Source organism: Protopterus annectens, chromosome 6.part0 (genome assembly GCF_019279795.1).
Source record: "Protopterus annectens isolate FY-2018-M chromosome 6.part0, PAN1.0, whole genome shotgun sequence".
In the NCBI taxonomy this organism is placed as follows: Eukaryota; Metazoa; Chordata; order Ceratodontiformes; family Protopteridae; genus Protopterus; species Protopterus annectens.
The window spans coordinates 913,992,622-914,011,028 of record NC_056737.1 but is presented as its reverse complement, the minus strand read 5'-3'; the positions used below and the strand labels follow the sequence as shown (position 1 = coordinate 914,011,028).

The window sequence follows — 18,407 nt, the reverse complement described above, 5'->3', positions numbered from 1 at the left end:
GACTGTAGAATGTGAGTGTGTGTGTGTGTGAGTTTCTTTTTTCTTTGTTTGTGAGATCTTGGAGTTAGTATATATAAGTAGGGGGGGTGGGGGGTGCAGGGGAGCTTGCCCCCCTGCTTTTGTTTAGTGTAGGTATGTGTATGTGTGGTGTTTTGTTGTATTTATATTTTTTTGTGATGTAGGTGTTGTGATTTGTGTGTGATGTAGTGTATGCTATGTGATCGGGTTTGTTATTTCGGCTATGTGGGGTTTCAGTGTTGTGATGGTTTTGACTTCATGGAGTCGAAATGGTGAAATTCGAGATTTCAGCATTTCGGGTATATGAAGTGAAACCATATATATATATATATATATATATATATATATATATGTGTGTGTGTGTGTGTGTGTGTGTGTGTGTGTGTGTGTGTGTGTGTGTGTGTGTGTGTGTGTGTGTGTGTGTGTGTGTGTGTGTATATATATATATATATATATATATGGATCCATGTCAGATCCACAAAAACACACATAACCAACGACCAGATCACTGAGATGAGATCACCAACACAACACATCACCGACAATGGTAAGTATACATATTACGGAACAGAGTGTATTCCCGTGTCCACAATACAGTTAAAAAACAAATAAACATGTGTATAGTAGGGGGGCAAGCACTCCTGCGCCTCCCCACACCTCCCCTACATAAATATACCAACTCCGAGATTGCACCACATTGCGGAAATGGGAATACATCCCATTTCCCACTACTCACCATTGTCGGGGATGTGATGTGTCTGCAATCTCGTCTCGGTGATCCGGTCATCGGTTAAGTGTGTTGTCGTGCAACTGATAGGTTCCTACATATATATATATATATATATATATATATATATATATATATATATATGTTTACTTTATAATCCCGAAATCCTGAAATATCGAATTTCAGAATTTCGAGATCATAAAGCCGAACCCTGACAATCCCGAAACCCTAGAAGAGAGAATTTTAAAATCGCGAACACTACACTAACCATACACTACACACACACACACACACACACACACACACACACACACACACACACACACACACATACACACACACACACACAGCTTCCCCTAACACACAAAAACTCAAATCTACACTACATACAAGCAGGGGGTTAGCCCCCCTGCAACCCCCATGTGGGGGCTGCACCCCCACACCCCCCCCTACTTAAATATATTAACTCCACGGTCACACTACACAGACAAACAGAATAACACCACCATACAAGCTACATTCCCCTCGCATACACAGATCACAGTAACCAAACACACTGACACACACTAAAGCCCCTAACCAAAACCCTTAAACATAAATAGTTACCTGAACTTTCAGCTACCCCTTCACACAGCACAACACCAGAAGCGCTGTTTCAAAATCTCTGTACTTCGGGATTTTGAAATTCCCGCTTCTGGGGGTCCGAACTACCGAATTTCAGAATCCCTAGATTATAAAGTGTTCCCATATATATATATATATATATATATATATATATATATATATATATATATATATATGTATAGATGGATAGATATATACATCCCAGTGACAGTGCAGTTTCTCTTGCTCAGTTTTTTAGCTATCAAAACATTGTTTTACTCAGCTTTAGAAGGGGAAATAAGGATGTTTTTCTTTAACCCTTTCAATTTCTCTCTCTTCAAGTTATATAGCAATGCAGCATTGTTATAACCAAAAGTGCAAAAAAGAAAACTGACAAAATAAACTTGCTTCCTTTAGTTCCTGTGAAATTTTACTGAAACTAAGAGTTTTTTCAACTTATTGTACGAGTGTAGTGCCCAAAATGCATTCTTATTTACCACATTGTTCTGACACCAGACCAAGTACTTGCCTCTTTAACCTTATTAATTTCTTTTAAAGTCACCAAAGCAGTTGATATTGGTTATAATTTGCATACAATATATCTGGACCTGGCCAAGGCTTTGACGTTTCAGGCATTATTGACAAACTTGTAAATTTGAACATAAATCCTTAATGTTGTGCATGTGGACCGCTAACTGAATGTCTGACAGAACCTGTTTATTTAGAGATGTTTGTGTCACTTCTGAAATAAAAAGTTACCAGTAGTGTCACGCAGGGCTCATTTTTGGTCCCTCTACTATTTGTCATCTATTTCTCAGAGCTTCAGGCCAAAACTTCTGGACTATGGTTATCTAATTTTGCAGATGGTTGTAATGTGGGCATTGTCATTCAACTGTCCACTGACTCCACAGTTTGTACAAGGAAAATGGTCTCATATTAAGTGTGAAAAAATGTAGTATTGTTAAATTTGATAAACAAAACATTTCCCATATGATATAGCTGACATGTCCCTCCAATCAGACACTGCTGTAAAAGATCTAGCACTCTTGTTGATATCTCTTTATCTTTTGACCTTCATGTTACTACAGTAGTTAGGAAAGCATTCTGTATGGCACATCTGATTTCCAAAAGTATCTCATCAAAGTCTACAGAAGTCCTAATTCCCCTATATTCATATTTCAACAGATCCATTATTAAATATAATGGTCCTTTTGGCATGTATTTCTCCAAACATGTTACTTAAGAGAGGTTGGAGGCTCCTAACTAAAAATATCAGTAGTGGCCCCAAAAGTCTTAGTTATGCCAGACTGGCATCCTTCTCCCTTTACTCAGTTTCTTCTAAACTCTTACTTGAAGATCTTTGTCTAGCCTTTCAAGCCATAAATGATCAAACCCTATTTGATCTTGTGCTCCTTAAGATAACAAATGGTTCCTCAAATACCAGGTTAAAGGAACTAAATCTTCATCAAAAAAATAACTAAGACACACTGATATGATAGATTCAGATCCCAATGTATCCCCCTCCCCACCTCTGGAACAAAGTTTTGTCACATGTTAAGCAGAAGATTATCCTTGTGACCTTCAAGGTAACCTAGATAATTGGACGGGAAGCTTCACATTCTTCCCAGGTTTATCTTGTACTGCCCTCCCTGAGGCTGGAAGCAATTTTTGAATATTGATTACTGCCTAGGTTAGGAATGATCTGCAGTCTGATAGCCTAGTACTTATCTATGACCCTATGAACCTATAAATACAGCAGTTACAAAAGAGATAGCTTATGCAAAATAGCAAGGTGTGGAGTTCTTTCTTTTGCTTGTTTGCTTCTGTGCATCCCACAGTCTTCTAACAAGGTTCAAGCTGAAGTCCAAAGAGAGACTTCCAAACTGCAGTTCTTTCCACAAACTTTATCTTCTCTCTGTCTCTTCTTTTTAACTTGTTAAGTATAGGCATTAAATCTACATATTTTCCAGCCAACTTCTAGCAGGGAGTAGTGTTAACTCTTCCAACATGGCTAACTCTTTCATAGCCAAATTCAAAACCATTAATCCTTCCATAGCCTACATCCGCATTGCATCACCCCCCCAAACACCACCAAATGTGTATTATATGTTCCTCTAGGCTTTTGTGAGTCCTTGTGAACACCTCCATTGATGCTTCAGACACTAAAATTGTCTTCAAATCACCAGCAAACCTGCTGTAATAGACTCAGAATCCAGGTTTCATGTTTGCTAATTCCTTTAATTAGTGTTTCTTCCAGTAGATGGCACAACAGTTAACTTTCATTCTGAACATCATGCAATATTGTTCTTTATCTTACAGCAAATTTTCTACCCAACTAACTTGATACTGGCCTAGACTAACATTGCTTTGAGCAATTTCCAAAAAGTAAAATTTGCTTTGTTTTACAAACTGCAGCGTAATGTAGTTCACTCTTAAAACCGCTTATCTGGGTTTCAGTTTTTAATGGGCTGCTGTTACATAATTTAGTTCATCAAGCGAAGTTCAGAATCTGCTTCATTTGATGTGTATTGGATGTGATGGACACCAAATCAGACAACCTCTGTATCATGCCCTTAATGATGCCTTTCAATAGCTGACATTTTTCTAGCCTTTGGATACCAGAAGCTATTTGTGAATATGCTGGAAGAAATTCAAGGTCACATTTTTTGCTGTTCAAGTCTCTATTTTCCAGCTTAAAATATAGGTTTGAACTTTTCTTTGCCATTTTAGAGTTTGACTTTATATTCTCATGGGAAGGGGTGCTGTTGAGCCAATCAAAAAGATGGCTGCCTAGTCATGCTGCTCTGTCATTGGTCAATGCAGTAGAGATAAATTGTAAAGTAAAATACACAAGTCAGTGCAGAAAATGTGGTGGTGAGTGACCAATTATGTCAAGACTGGATTGAGCAAAGCTGATGGCTGGCATTGGTAGCATATAGAAGAAAAGCATTGAATTTCACAGGCACCTCAAGGACCTAGTAGTGAAGGTGGAAGCCCTCAGGGCAGAGTTGGGGAGTGAGAAATTTATGGTATCACAAGAAACGGTGACTACAATAAGAGGGCATGTTGCTCATTTGGAGCAAGTAGTAAATCAGCTACAATCAGTGTACAAAGGCACAGGCTCTAAAATCTGAGCACTTGCAAGCAGGCGAGAAAATATCATGGTCCTTGGTGTAGTGGACGGTATGGAAGGCTAGAACCTCATTTCACTGAGGAAGAGGTACTAAAAGAAATGTATTTATGTATGTATGTATTTATTTATTTATTTATTAGCATGTAGAAAAGGTTCAAAAAGCAGATACGAAAAATTACAACATTGCAATTACTTTAAGCAATTTAACAGAATTAATTTTGGAGAAAACAAATATTTAATTTATTTATCAGCAGTGCATTATTGGATGTGATAGCTATACAGCAGTGTACAGAAGGAGCTATGTAAAAAGACAAGTTTGAGAGGCAAAACCATGACAATGGGTAGAGGTGCCAGTACAGAAAGTGGTTGGAAAATGCATTGGATATGGTAGAGGTTGAAACAGATGACTATTAGATAAGTTTAGTGAGAGAATGGTTGGGAAAGGTTAAGTAAGAAGATGTAGGATTATTATTGTGAAGACAGGATGTAAGGTGTCAGTATATGATGTGTGTTGGATACAGGGAGATACACAAGAGATGTGATATGAAAGGTGATGACAGGAGAGGGGAGGAAAAAATGTAGGTATTGAGCCAGGAGGTACTGAAGGGGAATAGCACAGTGTAATAAAAATAAAAAGGGACATGGGAGAAAAGTAGAAACTGCTGAAGAAAGTGGTGAGGATAGTAAGTGGTTTAAGGAGAACAGATGACAGAGATATAGACTATAGATATCATATATAACTATAGTGTCCTTAGATAAGCTGAGGGATAGCATTGCTTAGATTACACTGTGTGGATAGATAGGAATTTTTGTCTAGCAGGAGGAGAGCAGGAACACAGCCATTTGTTCATTAGGTGTTTTAATTGAGACATGGAAATTTTCACCTGAGGTATTTGTTAAACGGCAAATGGGATGGAGTTCCAGATTTAGAGATGCAGGAGGAATACAGTCACCAGCAGAGTTTTTTATTTAGTTATTAGTAGTTTTTTATCTACTTAGTGGAGAGGCCTGTTTGGTGGGTTGTGTTGAGGGATGTGAGTTAGGTTTGGAAATTTTTCAAGTTTGTGAATAAGGTTATGTATTGTAAGTAACCAAGAGCTACCTTAGTGCTACAATATACCGAAATGAATATGTCACATTAGCAGCAAATGTAGCTACTTTGTTATAAAATTTCTTAAGGAGATTGTTCTGGGTTGTTTGAAGATTAATGATAATAGGGACTGCATGGAGGAGAATTGGAAGGATGATGTGTTTTCTAGCATTGTCTGTTAGTTAAGGTATTACATCTTTTACACAATAGTCAAAATTCAAGTTTCCATCAACTATCACACAGTATCTTAGTGTAGAAGTCATTTTCTAAAATGTTAGTGAAGATTACTAATTAATTTTTTATGTTGTTTATGGAAGTTAGACTGATTAAGGATTTTAGAGTAGAGATTTGTTTTGGGGTGAATAGGGTGATCCTGGATTTTTTTTTGTAATTATTTTTATTGACAATTTTTAAAAGAACCAAATAACAATAAATAACAAAAAACTTTAGTACAATAGATAACTATGAAAATAAACAAATTCCTTAACAGCAAATAATAAAATCAGCTGTTTACAAAGGTATCTATTAAAGCAATAAATGCTGACTGTTCCATTTCTGACATTTCTGATATATATATATATATATATATATATATATATATATATATATATATATACACACACACACACACACACACACACACACACAAGTACACACTAACCATTGCAGTTTGTTCACTCCAAACATATTTTGCTGCAGTCCTCATTACAATACGCTCACACTTTCATTGAAATTCTGCTGTGGGTATGTAACATTTTGGAAAAAGGACTACTATTATTCTATTCTATTCCACATTTGTAACATAACAAAAAGGTTTATCAGTTAATTAAACTCACACAGAGCAATCATTTTTGCTACCAAAACAATTCAAGTATAGGCACAGGGTTGGTTTTGAGAGGCAGCACCTCACATCTTGTTCCAGAAAAAATGACACATGGTTGATAAGTAATTATCTGTCTTCTTATCTCAGCACCACTTGATAAAGCACCGTGTTTCTGTATTTCTACTTTCTCTGACAAGAGCACACTTACTGTGGTCTGAAACAATGGGAAATCCTTGGTGAAACCATCAGCACTATTACTATTGCTCCTCTTTGTCATCTGGCACTCAGAGGATAACATGGACAGTACTGCTCCTCCACTAGCATTAGTGTCTTTGATGGTTCAAGCAGCAATGTTTCAAACTTCATTTATACTATTACTTTGAAGCCGCGGTGGTGCAGCGGAAGCATTGTCACCTCACTGCAAGAGGTTCTCCCATTTGATTCTCGGCTGCAGTGCCTTCTTTGTGGAGTCTGCATGTCCGCCCCGCAGTGGAGTGGTGTTCGAAAGACATGCATGAATGGGCGTGCCTTCGTTGAAGGTTGGGCATCGGGCTGGCACCTCTGCACCATAAAAATTGACTGCCAATCATTAGTGGACTAGAGTTCCACTGTGGTGACTCCTAACCCGGAAAAGCCGAAAGAAAAACAACTTTCTAAATTCATAGAAGGAAAAGGATCATTTAAATAGGCAGCAAGTAAATCAATTGAATCCAAATCATACACTGAAGCCCCATTCTCAGCAGTAGATACAACAGGTTCATTACCATTGGGTACTCCAGATGTCAATTTTCTCTCTGACTTTGACCATGAAAATATGTTACCCCTTGTAAAAGCTTATGCTTCTTTGTAGCAATCAGGTGCTCAGGTACTCTTCATATGTATTTAATCAATCCAACATATTATAGTTAAACATTCAGAAAACATTGCAAAGTTTGTTATTTTGCCTTCTATATCATTAATTTCTTCCAAGAGGATTTTCTTAATATTCTGTAACAAATTGTTCATTGATATTATATACTCACAGCTGAGTGTTAAATTAAGTTTTGCCCATTTATTTAGCAGCACAGGATAAGAATTACCATAAGTAGATATCTTATGTACTCGTAAGTCTCTAGGAACCATGCCTATTGCCAAACAGGCTTGAAAGCTCATCCTTTACCCACACAGATGTTTGTAATATTGAACCTGTTTCTCCAAAATCTTAATGTTATTGAAAATGTATAAGTTCTGACCAGTTTTAACCAAGTTTCATGGACAACATCTATATTATTGTGAAGTAAAATTTAATCTAAATGGAAACAAGCTTGTTTAACTATTATTAACAAGGACAGTATGTGTATCAGGACAAAAAAACAAGACTCAAGTCAAAGATTTAGTGCTTTTGTTCTGTTTTTATTTAGAACTTCTTTAGAATGAAAGTGCTAACTGTTTGACTTGAGTCCCATTCCTGCTGCCATTTCCATAGTGTGTTTGTTATTTTTTACTGACTACTCAGCATCTTGGTTTTATCAGGAAAAAAAATACACACTGAATCCGTCTTGGTGGAGTACTGCATAACTGAGAACAACAAAGCTTCAACAGAACAAAAAAGAGTCTAGCAGCCAAACTGAAGCTCTGTCAGGTAAGCATTAATGAAAAAACATGCATATGGGAGCTTTAAACCACCATCTTTTAACAATCCACAATTTAACCACAAATGATTTACATTCAAAGAGCAAAGCATAACAAGGTTTAACAGAGATGACTTTTTTAATAATATCTATGTTTTTGAATACCTTTATTGAATTATCACTTGTGACATACGCAAACTTACATTTATATAAAAGTGATCAAACAAAATTAACGAGTTCATACTTATAACAACAGATGTGAACCACAATTTAAGCAGCATTACATAAACTATTCAATTCCTGCCTTGTCTTAAACCTCATTCCTTCTGCAAAACATTTTTCTGCACGTATTATTCTTACAATTTCCACTTTTTTCTTTGTAACTTACTCCTACCCTTTTCTAAAGATCCCACTTCATGTTGTTTTATCTCTGTTACAATGTTCACAACTTCAAGTATAGTTGGTTTAGATTCTGATTTGGATTTTCAAGTAATTGCTTTTTTGGCAGCCACCAGGAGTAAACTTAACAAGGCCGTATTACATCTAGGCAATTCAGATCCTGTATCCCAGCTCAAAAAATCATTTCTTCATTTAGTCATTTCCTCGCCCAGTATTCCTGACAGGGTACTCTGTAGGAAATATTTAAAGTCTGCCAACTCATTACACTCCCAAGACATATGTTCCCAGTTACCTCTTTTTTCTCCATCATACCTGCAACATTTGCCATCTACCTGAGAAAAATGTGTGGAATATGCTTGGGGTATAAAAGTATCTATGCAAACACTTCCAAGCAAAAATCTTAAATCTTCTAGATTTTGTAGCGTATTTGGGAGCCGTTTTTTCCATTCTTTTCTGATTTCTTCTGATTGATTCCTTTAGTTATCATGCAATATTTTAAATACCCTTTCAAATTATCCCTTTTTAACAGCAGTTTCAGACCTAGATTCAATTAAGGGCAGTTCTTTCATTTAGGATTCCCCTATACCTTTTTCTTAGTGTATACTCTGATATCACTAGCCTGTAATCCAAATGTTGTCTTGATCTCATCCCACTCTATTATTTTTTTCCTCTCTAATTATTTGTTCACATTACCTTGGTTCCTTTACCCATCTTCCTCCAGTAAATTCCAGCCCCATGTTATCTATTCTCTCTATCTACCCCTAATTGCAGTCATCCCTATTGGCAGAATCACCTTTCTCCATTCACATGTTGGCTTAGTCCTTAGTATATTTTCTGCTACATTATGAATACAGTATTATGTATGTCTTATTATTCTCCTTGATGATCTGTGTCCAAAATCCCATTCTTTTCTTATTTCTTAAATCCCCCCGCTTCATCATCATTATCCCTTTCCATTTTGAATTGTAGCTTTCTGCTTGGGGTTTGTATAAGAATCTTAACTGTACAGCTGTAAAATATCCATTCAAATCACATAATCCTAAACCTCCTTGCTCAGTTAGAAGGATCAATTTATCTCACTTGAGTCTTGCCCTCTTCTTGTTCCAAATAGAATCCTTCATTTCTTTATTAATTACTATCCACAACTTCTACTCTAGTTGACAAAAAATATGCCTGACCCATGTATATAACTAAAGGCACTAAGAACATGTTTACTGTTGTATATTGTTATCCATATCCTTAGGCAGCTTTCAGTTTCTCAGTTTTTGTATTATGTTTTGTTTAGTCTCTGCCCACATAGCCTTAGCTGCCATAATTGAATCCTTTTTTTAATCCATACTCCTACATACATCATTTTATCTTGTCTCCATAAACATGGGTATTACTGAGCCAATTCATGTGTGGGTACACAGTTTATAGTATATCCTTTGTTTTATCCTCAATTTGATACCCTGAAAAAAAAAACAGAACTGTCTCAGAATCCTGTACAACACCAAGATGTCCTTTTTTGGTTCCATCAGATACAAAATAATATCATCTGTAAATAAAGCCAACTTTTCTTGAACACCATACCAACTATATCCTTGAATGTCATGTTTTCTTTGCCAATAGATCTAAATATAATGCAAATAACAAAGGAGAAAGAGGACACCCCTGCTTGGATTCTCTGCTCAGACACAAGTTATCAGAGAGGAACCCTCCCACTTTGAATTTTGCCACAGATCCATCATATATCCTTCTAATTAACCTTATTATTGTATCAGGAAATGCAAATGCTTCCATTACCTTGTTAACAAAATTCCAACTTACAACTCCCTATTGAAATGTCAGAACTTGAAATGCCAGTTCTGAAAAGCTGAAAAAAAAGAAAGAAAACAGAGGAGAAGGGCTGATCTTGAAAATCATTCTTCTACTTAATACTTCTTTTTGTGTGGGGGGGCAAGCCCCCCACACCCTGCAGAACTTATATATACCAACTCCAAGATCTCCATACCTCAGGAAAAGGGAAATATTCCAAGAAATGGCATTTCATACTTAGTATATGTAAGTCTGATCTTTCGGCCATGCAGTCTCCATATTTCAGGATTCGCTGTAGGGGGTCTTGACATTTCATAAGTGAACCCCAGCTTACTCTGTCAAACGCTTTCTCTGCATCAAGACCCCCCAATAACAGCAATATTTTCTTTAATTCTGCTTCCATTTGGATCATCATTGTTCTATGTTTTTAAATGGCTACAGAAAATTTTGTTGACCTGCATTTTTCATCGAATCATGAAACATTGAAAAAAATCATTAACAATGCATTTAACTGAAAGGACATTTGCCCAAAACAGAACTTGTAGAAAACTGTAGTATGCTGAATACAATTACTGTGGGTATGATTTAGGATCTTTAGATCATGGGAGCAAAAAGCCAAGTTAGTATAGAACAGCATTTGTAGTTTGCCAATGCTCACCCTCATGTTGTACTCCCAGCTTTAAAAGTTTGTCTTTGTGCATCAGGAGTGATTCACTGTGTGTGGTATTTTCTCTTTTCTCCATATTTGTGTGACTATAGAGTTAGCATATTTAAGTATGGGCATATGGGGGCTTGCCTCCCTGAAAATGAAAAAAAAATTTTTTGAAGGAGTACTTGTATGTGAAATTTTCTATGAAATGTGATTCAGTGAAATGTGTTTTTAATGACTTTTTTAGTGATTTGTGAATCAGTGAAAAGACAATTTGACGAAAAGAAACACAGATTTTAAAATTTTTTATTTTTATTTTATTTTACATTTGTTGACCGGGATGGTCCGACTTGATGCATGTCCATTTTCAGCGGAGGCCCGGGGAGAAAAGCTCCAAGGGTAAGCAGATACAGCATTACATAATACCAGCATTACATATTACAGACTATTTACAGAGATTACATAAGTAAGCAAGTTAAACAAGTTCCACAGGTTACAGTTAATCCTGAGCGCAAATCAGGATTAAATTAAATTACACAGTAAACTGGTTAACATATTTTTACACATTCTAGAGAGAGTTAGCCAGGCTTGATACATTGACATAGCCAGTTAAGTGACAAATGTTGTTTGAGTCTAGTTTTAAATTGACCTAAGGTGGAAAGTAAGGTAATATCAGCTGGAAGAGAGTTCCAGGATCTACTTACAGAGTTTGCAAAGAGAGAATCACCAGCTGTGTTATTAATTTTGCTAGTCTGAATTAGTAGTTTGTTAGAGGATCAAAGCAGTCTAGGACTGTTATAGGGGGTGATAATATTTTTAAGGTCAGGAGTATTGTCCGGATTATAGAGGATTTTATAGGCCATAATCAGTTGGTTATACTGGATTAGGCTGGGTAGTTCAAGCCACCCAAGCTGATTTAGATTGATGCAATGATGTTTCCTAAAAGGCAGCCCAGAGGCAAACCTGGCAATTTGGTTGTAGCAAATTGAGAGTTTGTTAAGGACAGTCTTGTTTAAATTCGAGAGTAGAGGGGATGCATACAGAAGGGTTGAAAGAAGGTGAGAGCGAGCTATGGCAATTTTAGCTGGAGGGGTTAGGAAGGCTTTTACTCTGTAAAGTGACCCTAGTTTTTTATTGATGGTTTGATAGTTTGGTTAACATGTAGGTCAAACTTTAGATTATTGTCTATGATGACACCTAATAGTTTTGTAGAGGGGTCAGGGGAGATTATTGTGCCATCATTTGATTTTATGGTAAAGGTGAAAGTGGTAGACCTACGTGTTGGTGAAAATAACAGCATTTTAGTTTTTTGGGGATTTAGGATCATACAATGTTCAGAAAGCCAGTTTTCTATTGTATTAAAGGTGGTCTGGGTAGCTGACCATAACTCTACTGGAGATGTGGCTGAGCAAATCAGAGTAGAGTCATCAGCATATTGGATACATCTGACTTTTGAGATGACAGTATAAAGGTTGTTAATGAAGATGGAAAACAGCAAGGGCCCTAGTATAGAGCCTTGTGGTACTCCAAGTGTGTTAGGTAGAAGGTTAAAGAGTTTGTTCTGCCAGAGGACAGCCTGCTGTCGTCCATTCAGGTAGGACTGAAACCATTGAAGAGCTCCAGTATCTAGACAGAATGTTTGCAGGGTGTGGATTAAAAGTTGGTGAACAACCATATCGAATGCCTTGGAAAGATCCAAGAAGAGGGCTCAGGATACATAATTATTGTTGCGATTATGGTTTATGGTGCTGGTAAAGGCTAGGAGGGCTGAAGTAGTGCTGTGATGAGGACGGAAGCCATGCTGAGTGTCTGCCATAAGATGATTCTGGATTAGGTGGTGCATGAGTTGTCTATGAATACATTTTTCCATAATCTTTGCAAGTGGAGAGAGTATAGCTATTGGCCTACAATTGGAGAATTCAGTAGAGCTGCCTCCTTTGTGAAGTGGGATTTCATAGAATATTTTCCAGATGGTGGGAATTTTAGCTTCTACTATGGTTCGATTGATTAGTATTGAGACGGGGTAAGCAATAGCATCAGCTGATTTTTGTAGGTACTCGGCAGGGAGTTGATCAGCAGAAAGTGTAGTGGGTTTTAATTTTTTGATTAAGGTACAGATAAGTGAAGTGGTGACTGGTTGGAAGCTGAACGTGAGTAGGTTTCTAGGGGTGCTACTTTCAGGACCGGGGAGCTAGGAGGTAGTTGGCTAGCTAGAGCCTGAATTGTCTCAGTAAAGAATCGGTTAAAACTATCAGAAACGTCTTCAGGGGTTTTATCAATAGTAGCAGCCGGGATTGGGGTTGAAGTTTGTCCAGGATGTAGTAAATTATTTAAACCTGCCCAAAACTTCTGAGGGTTATTTTGATTTACTTTCTGTAAATTACAGTATTGTTTTTTGTCTTGTAAAATTGATTTTTTGGTTTCGTTCCTGGATTGCCTGTATTTAATGTGATCTTGAGGGTCTTTAGAAGAACACCATGAAGCCCATGCTTTGTTTCTAAGGGTAATTTTGAGTTTAGACTCTTTAGAAAGCCATGGCGCAGTTTTTGCCTTGGTTCTCTTTGAATGAACAGGTGCATGCAAATCAAGGATCTCAAGGAATTTGCTGTTAAAGTATGCTACTGCTTCCTCTAAGGGGAGGTGTTTTAGAATAGACCAGTTACGTGAGTTTAGTTATTGTTGGAATTTGGCAGGGTCAAAGTTTTTATTGTTTCTAACCTTTCTGAATAAGGGTTGTTGGGAATTAATGGTTTTGTGCTTAATTACATATGTGAGAAGGTGATCGCTTAGGCCATCAAGGAGGGTACCAGAGGTGTACAGTTGGGGGTGACTATGAGTGCCCAGTCAAGTATACTTTCTTTTTGGTTGGGTTTACCTATCCTGGTAGGGGTGGATATAATTTGTGTAAATGCATGCAGGTTAATATGGGTGGTTGGGGATTCTGAGGAACAGGTGCCCCAGTCTGTTAAAGTCTCCAAGTAGTAGGGTTTCTTGGGGGTAGTGACATGATAGCCAGTGCAGGATATCTTCAAATGTAGATATATTGTTACCTGGGGGAATGTACATACAGATGATATTAATGCATTTATTTTTATTAAGTTGCAATTTGGTGGCAAGAATCTCTGAGTTATTAATCTGAGGTGGCTGTATTACATCTATGGTGACATTCAACTCAGATTTATAGAGTACAGCTACCCCACCCCCCCTTCCTCAAAGCACGATCCAGCCTGTGTATGTTGTACCCAGGTGGTAACACTTCATTGTCTTTAGTGTTAGGTTTTAACCAGGTTTCAGATAAACAGAGAATCTCAGGAGTGGACATCCAGAAGTGCATGCAATTCATGTACCTTGTTATTAATGCTTCTAATATTGAGATGACAGACTAGGAGAGAGTTAGTTGGCCTATTAATTGTAGGTTTGTAGCTTAGATTGCAAGTAGAGGGGTATGTGTATCTGAAGTGAGTGGGCCAGGGTTGGGGTGAATATCACCACCAAGTATTAGGTTGAGTCTATACTTGGTGATGAACTTCAGGAATTTGTTTATTAGTTTGTGGTAGTGTTTGGATCTAGAGCTAATGTGCCTGGGGTTGACATGTTGATAGACTGAACAAGATGTTGGATAGGATCTGGTACTGTAAGTATGGTTGAAGGTGGAAGGATTTACAGCTGGGGTGATAGTATGACCTTTTGGGACCTGAAATCCTGTGAGAAACTGGTTTTCATACAAGGTAAGGAGGTATGGTGCAAACAAGAGGGGTAGTAAAGAGGAGTATATCATTATCTGTGATTCAGCTAGTGAGTTAAAGAACTGTTTTACCTGATGATGCAACACTAGAAGATAGAGTGGTGAGGTAAAGGTACTGGAAGGGGGATGGGAGAATGCCAGATGAAAGCTAATAGGTGCTATTAAAATGTAGGTAGAAGAATGGGGGCGGGTGGAATTATCCCAGATGAAAGCAGATAGGCTCTAGAAAGTGGGGGAGTGGCTATAGTACTATAAATTTAGAGGTACTAGGGGTGGGAGGGAATTGGGGGCAGGGAGGGGAGCAAAGAGAGCCTGAGCGTAGCGAGGGTGAACGTAGCAGGACTATTGCAGTTTACAAGGTTTCCTAAGGTGTCCTAAAGCTATAAGGTAGGTATTATAGCTCTTAATGTAAGAGTCAATTTACTTAAGTTACAGGGGAAGGAGGCAACCACTCAAGTAGAAAAAAACAGCCCTATGGCTGACCAATATGGTGACCTGCTTAATTACACAGCACTGTAAGTGAAAGGTTAACAAATGCTTTTTGTGTGTGCAACATACTCAGTATAAATTCTGAGAGAAACTGATTGCAGTCCTGTAGACACCGTTTTGTAGGGAAGTGTAGAGTTCAACTAGGAAAAGAGGAAAGCAGAGATTCTAGGGTAAGCATGAAGGCAACAACAGGCAGTTATTTTATAATAATGCATTCAGAAAGGTTTGCTGGTGGGGGGGTAAGGTAGCATACTTCAGAATGAACTAAGATTTATAGCTAATAAACCTAAGCAAGAGAGCAATGCAGTAAATAAACACTTGCCAGATTTTAAAGATATACCAGAAAAACTAAATCAATTGTTCACAATTGTACAACTGGAAAATTGACAGTAAAAGCACTTTAGGTATAGCTAGCCCAAGTTATTCAAGTCATAAAAGCACTTCTTCAATGTGTGTGTGGAATTTAAACATTAAAAACACATGCAGCAAGTAGGAGCTCTGATTATACACTTTCTCTAGGTACAGGTTCAGTTTAAACACAAATATTACCACAGAAATTCAGTAAAGTCACTTACAAAGCATACTTATAGAGCCTCTGAAAAAGAAAATAGAGCAGTCTGTGCAGAATTAGAATTTAGCAGCAGGTAATTCAGTTACACAAAAAATCCATACAATGAAGAAACTTACTCTGAGTCACACCAGGTCAGCCAAGGGGGGAAGAGAGAGGGAAATCCTAAGCACCTAGATTTGAAAATGATGCCTGTACTGAATTGTAGCAGTTTAACCTGTTTGAGGAAAGAGGGGGTGGGGGAAGAGAGAAGGCAGTAGGAGTGGTTACAGGGAATACCCTGATTGACTCAAGACACCACACCAGAGGTAAGTTGAATGTAAGGGCCTAAAATCTGCACTCAGCACTGTGTTATTTGCACTCAGTACTTTAATTTTAATGTTACTTGCACTCAGCACTGTAATTTCACTTATGTTTAGCAGGAAAGACAGACCAACAGTATACAATTTTGAGAAAAATATGTATTTTTGTATGTATTTGCATTTATTAATTTTAATTCAAGCTGCAATTTGCTTTGTTAATTATTAACACATGACTGTTATCTAAACATCTGTGGAAGTATAGTTTATGATTATGCATTGAGAAAGAGCTGGAGTTAAAAGTTTTGCTGTCTGAATATTGATAATTTCTGGATTATTAAAAGTTGGTGTTTTGGGGCTCCAATTCTTTTGTTCTTCTTGTCACTGAACTCTTGCCTGATTTTGTCCCATATTCATCCCTCTCATGATATTCTGTCCTTCTCTCTTCATCGGGTAAGGAGAAAGCTTTGTTCTGTGGTCCACATCCCAGCATGCTCTGGAAGTAGGTTATAATATCCTATTGTTTCCTTTGTATGTGCAGACATGCAATGTGCGAAGGCTGAAGAGAATTTATAATTAAACACACACACATGTTCTCAAATTCCACCCCACCCCCCACACACATGAATATGTGCACATGCATAAACCTGTCAGCAAACATATTGTGTTGGTCCACTCTCTAGTGGACCCTCTGGTCTCCACCTGGAAGGCAAACAAGTGGTACTAAAATTCAGAACCTTTCCCCTGAATGAACTGGCCATCGTGTCCATTAGCTTCCAGTTGAACTCAGGCCTGTTATAGTAAAGGAGGAGACGTGCTACAATAGCCTTTTATTGCACTTCAAAGATATGTCACTGTGGCTGAACTATGGCTGCCTAGAACACAGTTTTAGAGTACCACCTCAAGGCACAGGGCAGAATTTACCTTTGTGGTTCTGCAAGGCTTTCTTTATGTTGGGGTTCACTTACCTCCTCAACTTCTGAAATACGTTGTGCACAATAACTACTTAAAGTTTTAAAGTCTTACTAATTATTAAATGCTGCAAAAACCTTCAGTGTAGTATGCAGTTATGCAAACATTTATGTTTAAGCCCAGATCTTTTGCCGGTAACAGAGTATTTCATACTTGTCTTTCTTTGTAAAACATGACCTCTGACAAGGAAAACATTGATGGCTGACTATGATTTCTAATATAGTCAAGGCTGATGTCATGTATTTTTTGCACTTTTACTATATTTTAGGTATTCATTTGTTAACAAAGCAAAGTGACTCTATATATATATATATATATATGTGTGTGGAGAGAAACAGAGAGAGAGAGAGAGATATGTGCATACACATACACACACACACACACACACACACACACACACACACACACACACACACACACACACATATTTTAGACTACCAATCAATGAGCTTGTTTAAGGGTCGTTACAGAAAACAGAAGTATCTGCAAAAAACATGGGCATGCAGAGAACATGCAAAACTGCACCTAGATAGTGATAAGATGTCAGTATGGAATCCCAGAGCTATCGTGTTGCCCATGTAATAATTGTGTCACTGGAGTTAGGAAGTCTCCTCAGGTACATTGTTACCCATAAAACTCTCTTTTACATTGTGGTTTAGGCCAAATGGTAAAGGTTTGCTGCTGTAGTACCTCTCGAAGATGTGCTATGGTTAGTTTATGTATTATGATACTTTGCAAACGGTATACAGTATAGTATTAATATTTTAATATTTACTTTTTAACAGCTAACAACCATGTTTTACCTGTGAGAATGCTTGTCCAATACATGAACGTGGTCCCAAAGAGAAAGGAATGTAGCAATAATATGGCCTGTAAAACAGAATTATGACTAATGAGAAATGGCACCACTGAAATAGGTTAACAGTAAGGTTATTTTCAGGTTTGTTATACTTCTCAAAATACATAGCAGAATTATGGCAACAATGATGTTTGTCAATAATTTATATTCTAAAGAAGGTAAATTAATAAAATTCACACAGAAAGGCAGGTTGTTTGTTACAATAGTCACATAACTGAATATTTATATATGCACTTCTGTGTAGAACTGATGTCTCCATTGTCTGTTTCACTGCTAGTCCTGTTTTTTTTTAGTTTTCTTATTGTGCAAAAAGACAACACATCGTTTTACTGCTGGTGTACCAGGTTTCTTATAAAAGCACTAACTTATATGTAGCTGAATGCTATTTTCCTGTCTAATCCTTTTACAGTTATATCCAAGCAATCACATTATTTTAAAGGAGATAACATCATTGTTTATCATGTGACCTTGCTATTACTTGGCCTTATATGCCATCTGCAACCCTAAAGCAACAGAACTGCAAAGTTTGCATTTGAATAAAATCACTTTCACCATTCATACTCCAAGACTGTATATCTGTCACACAACTTCGTAATGTTGCTGCTGCACAAAAAAATAAATAAATA

General features: G+C 37.3%; 1 protein-coding gene across 1 annotated transcript in view; it reads right to left on the bottom strand.

Moving 5' to 3' along the window:
- LOC122804601 (cholesterol 24-hydroxylase-like) overlaps positions 1-18,407 on the bottom strand; it is a 730,604-nt gene that overhangs the window by 15,863 nt on the left and 696,334 nt on the right. Inside the window, exon 14 of the mRNA XM_044074564.1 lies at positions 17,726-17,792. Coding sequence (XP_043930499.1) covers positions 17,726-17,792 — 67 coding nt within the window. The remainder of the gene's footprint in view (positions 1-17,725; positions 17,793-18,407) is intronic.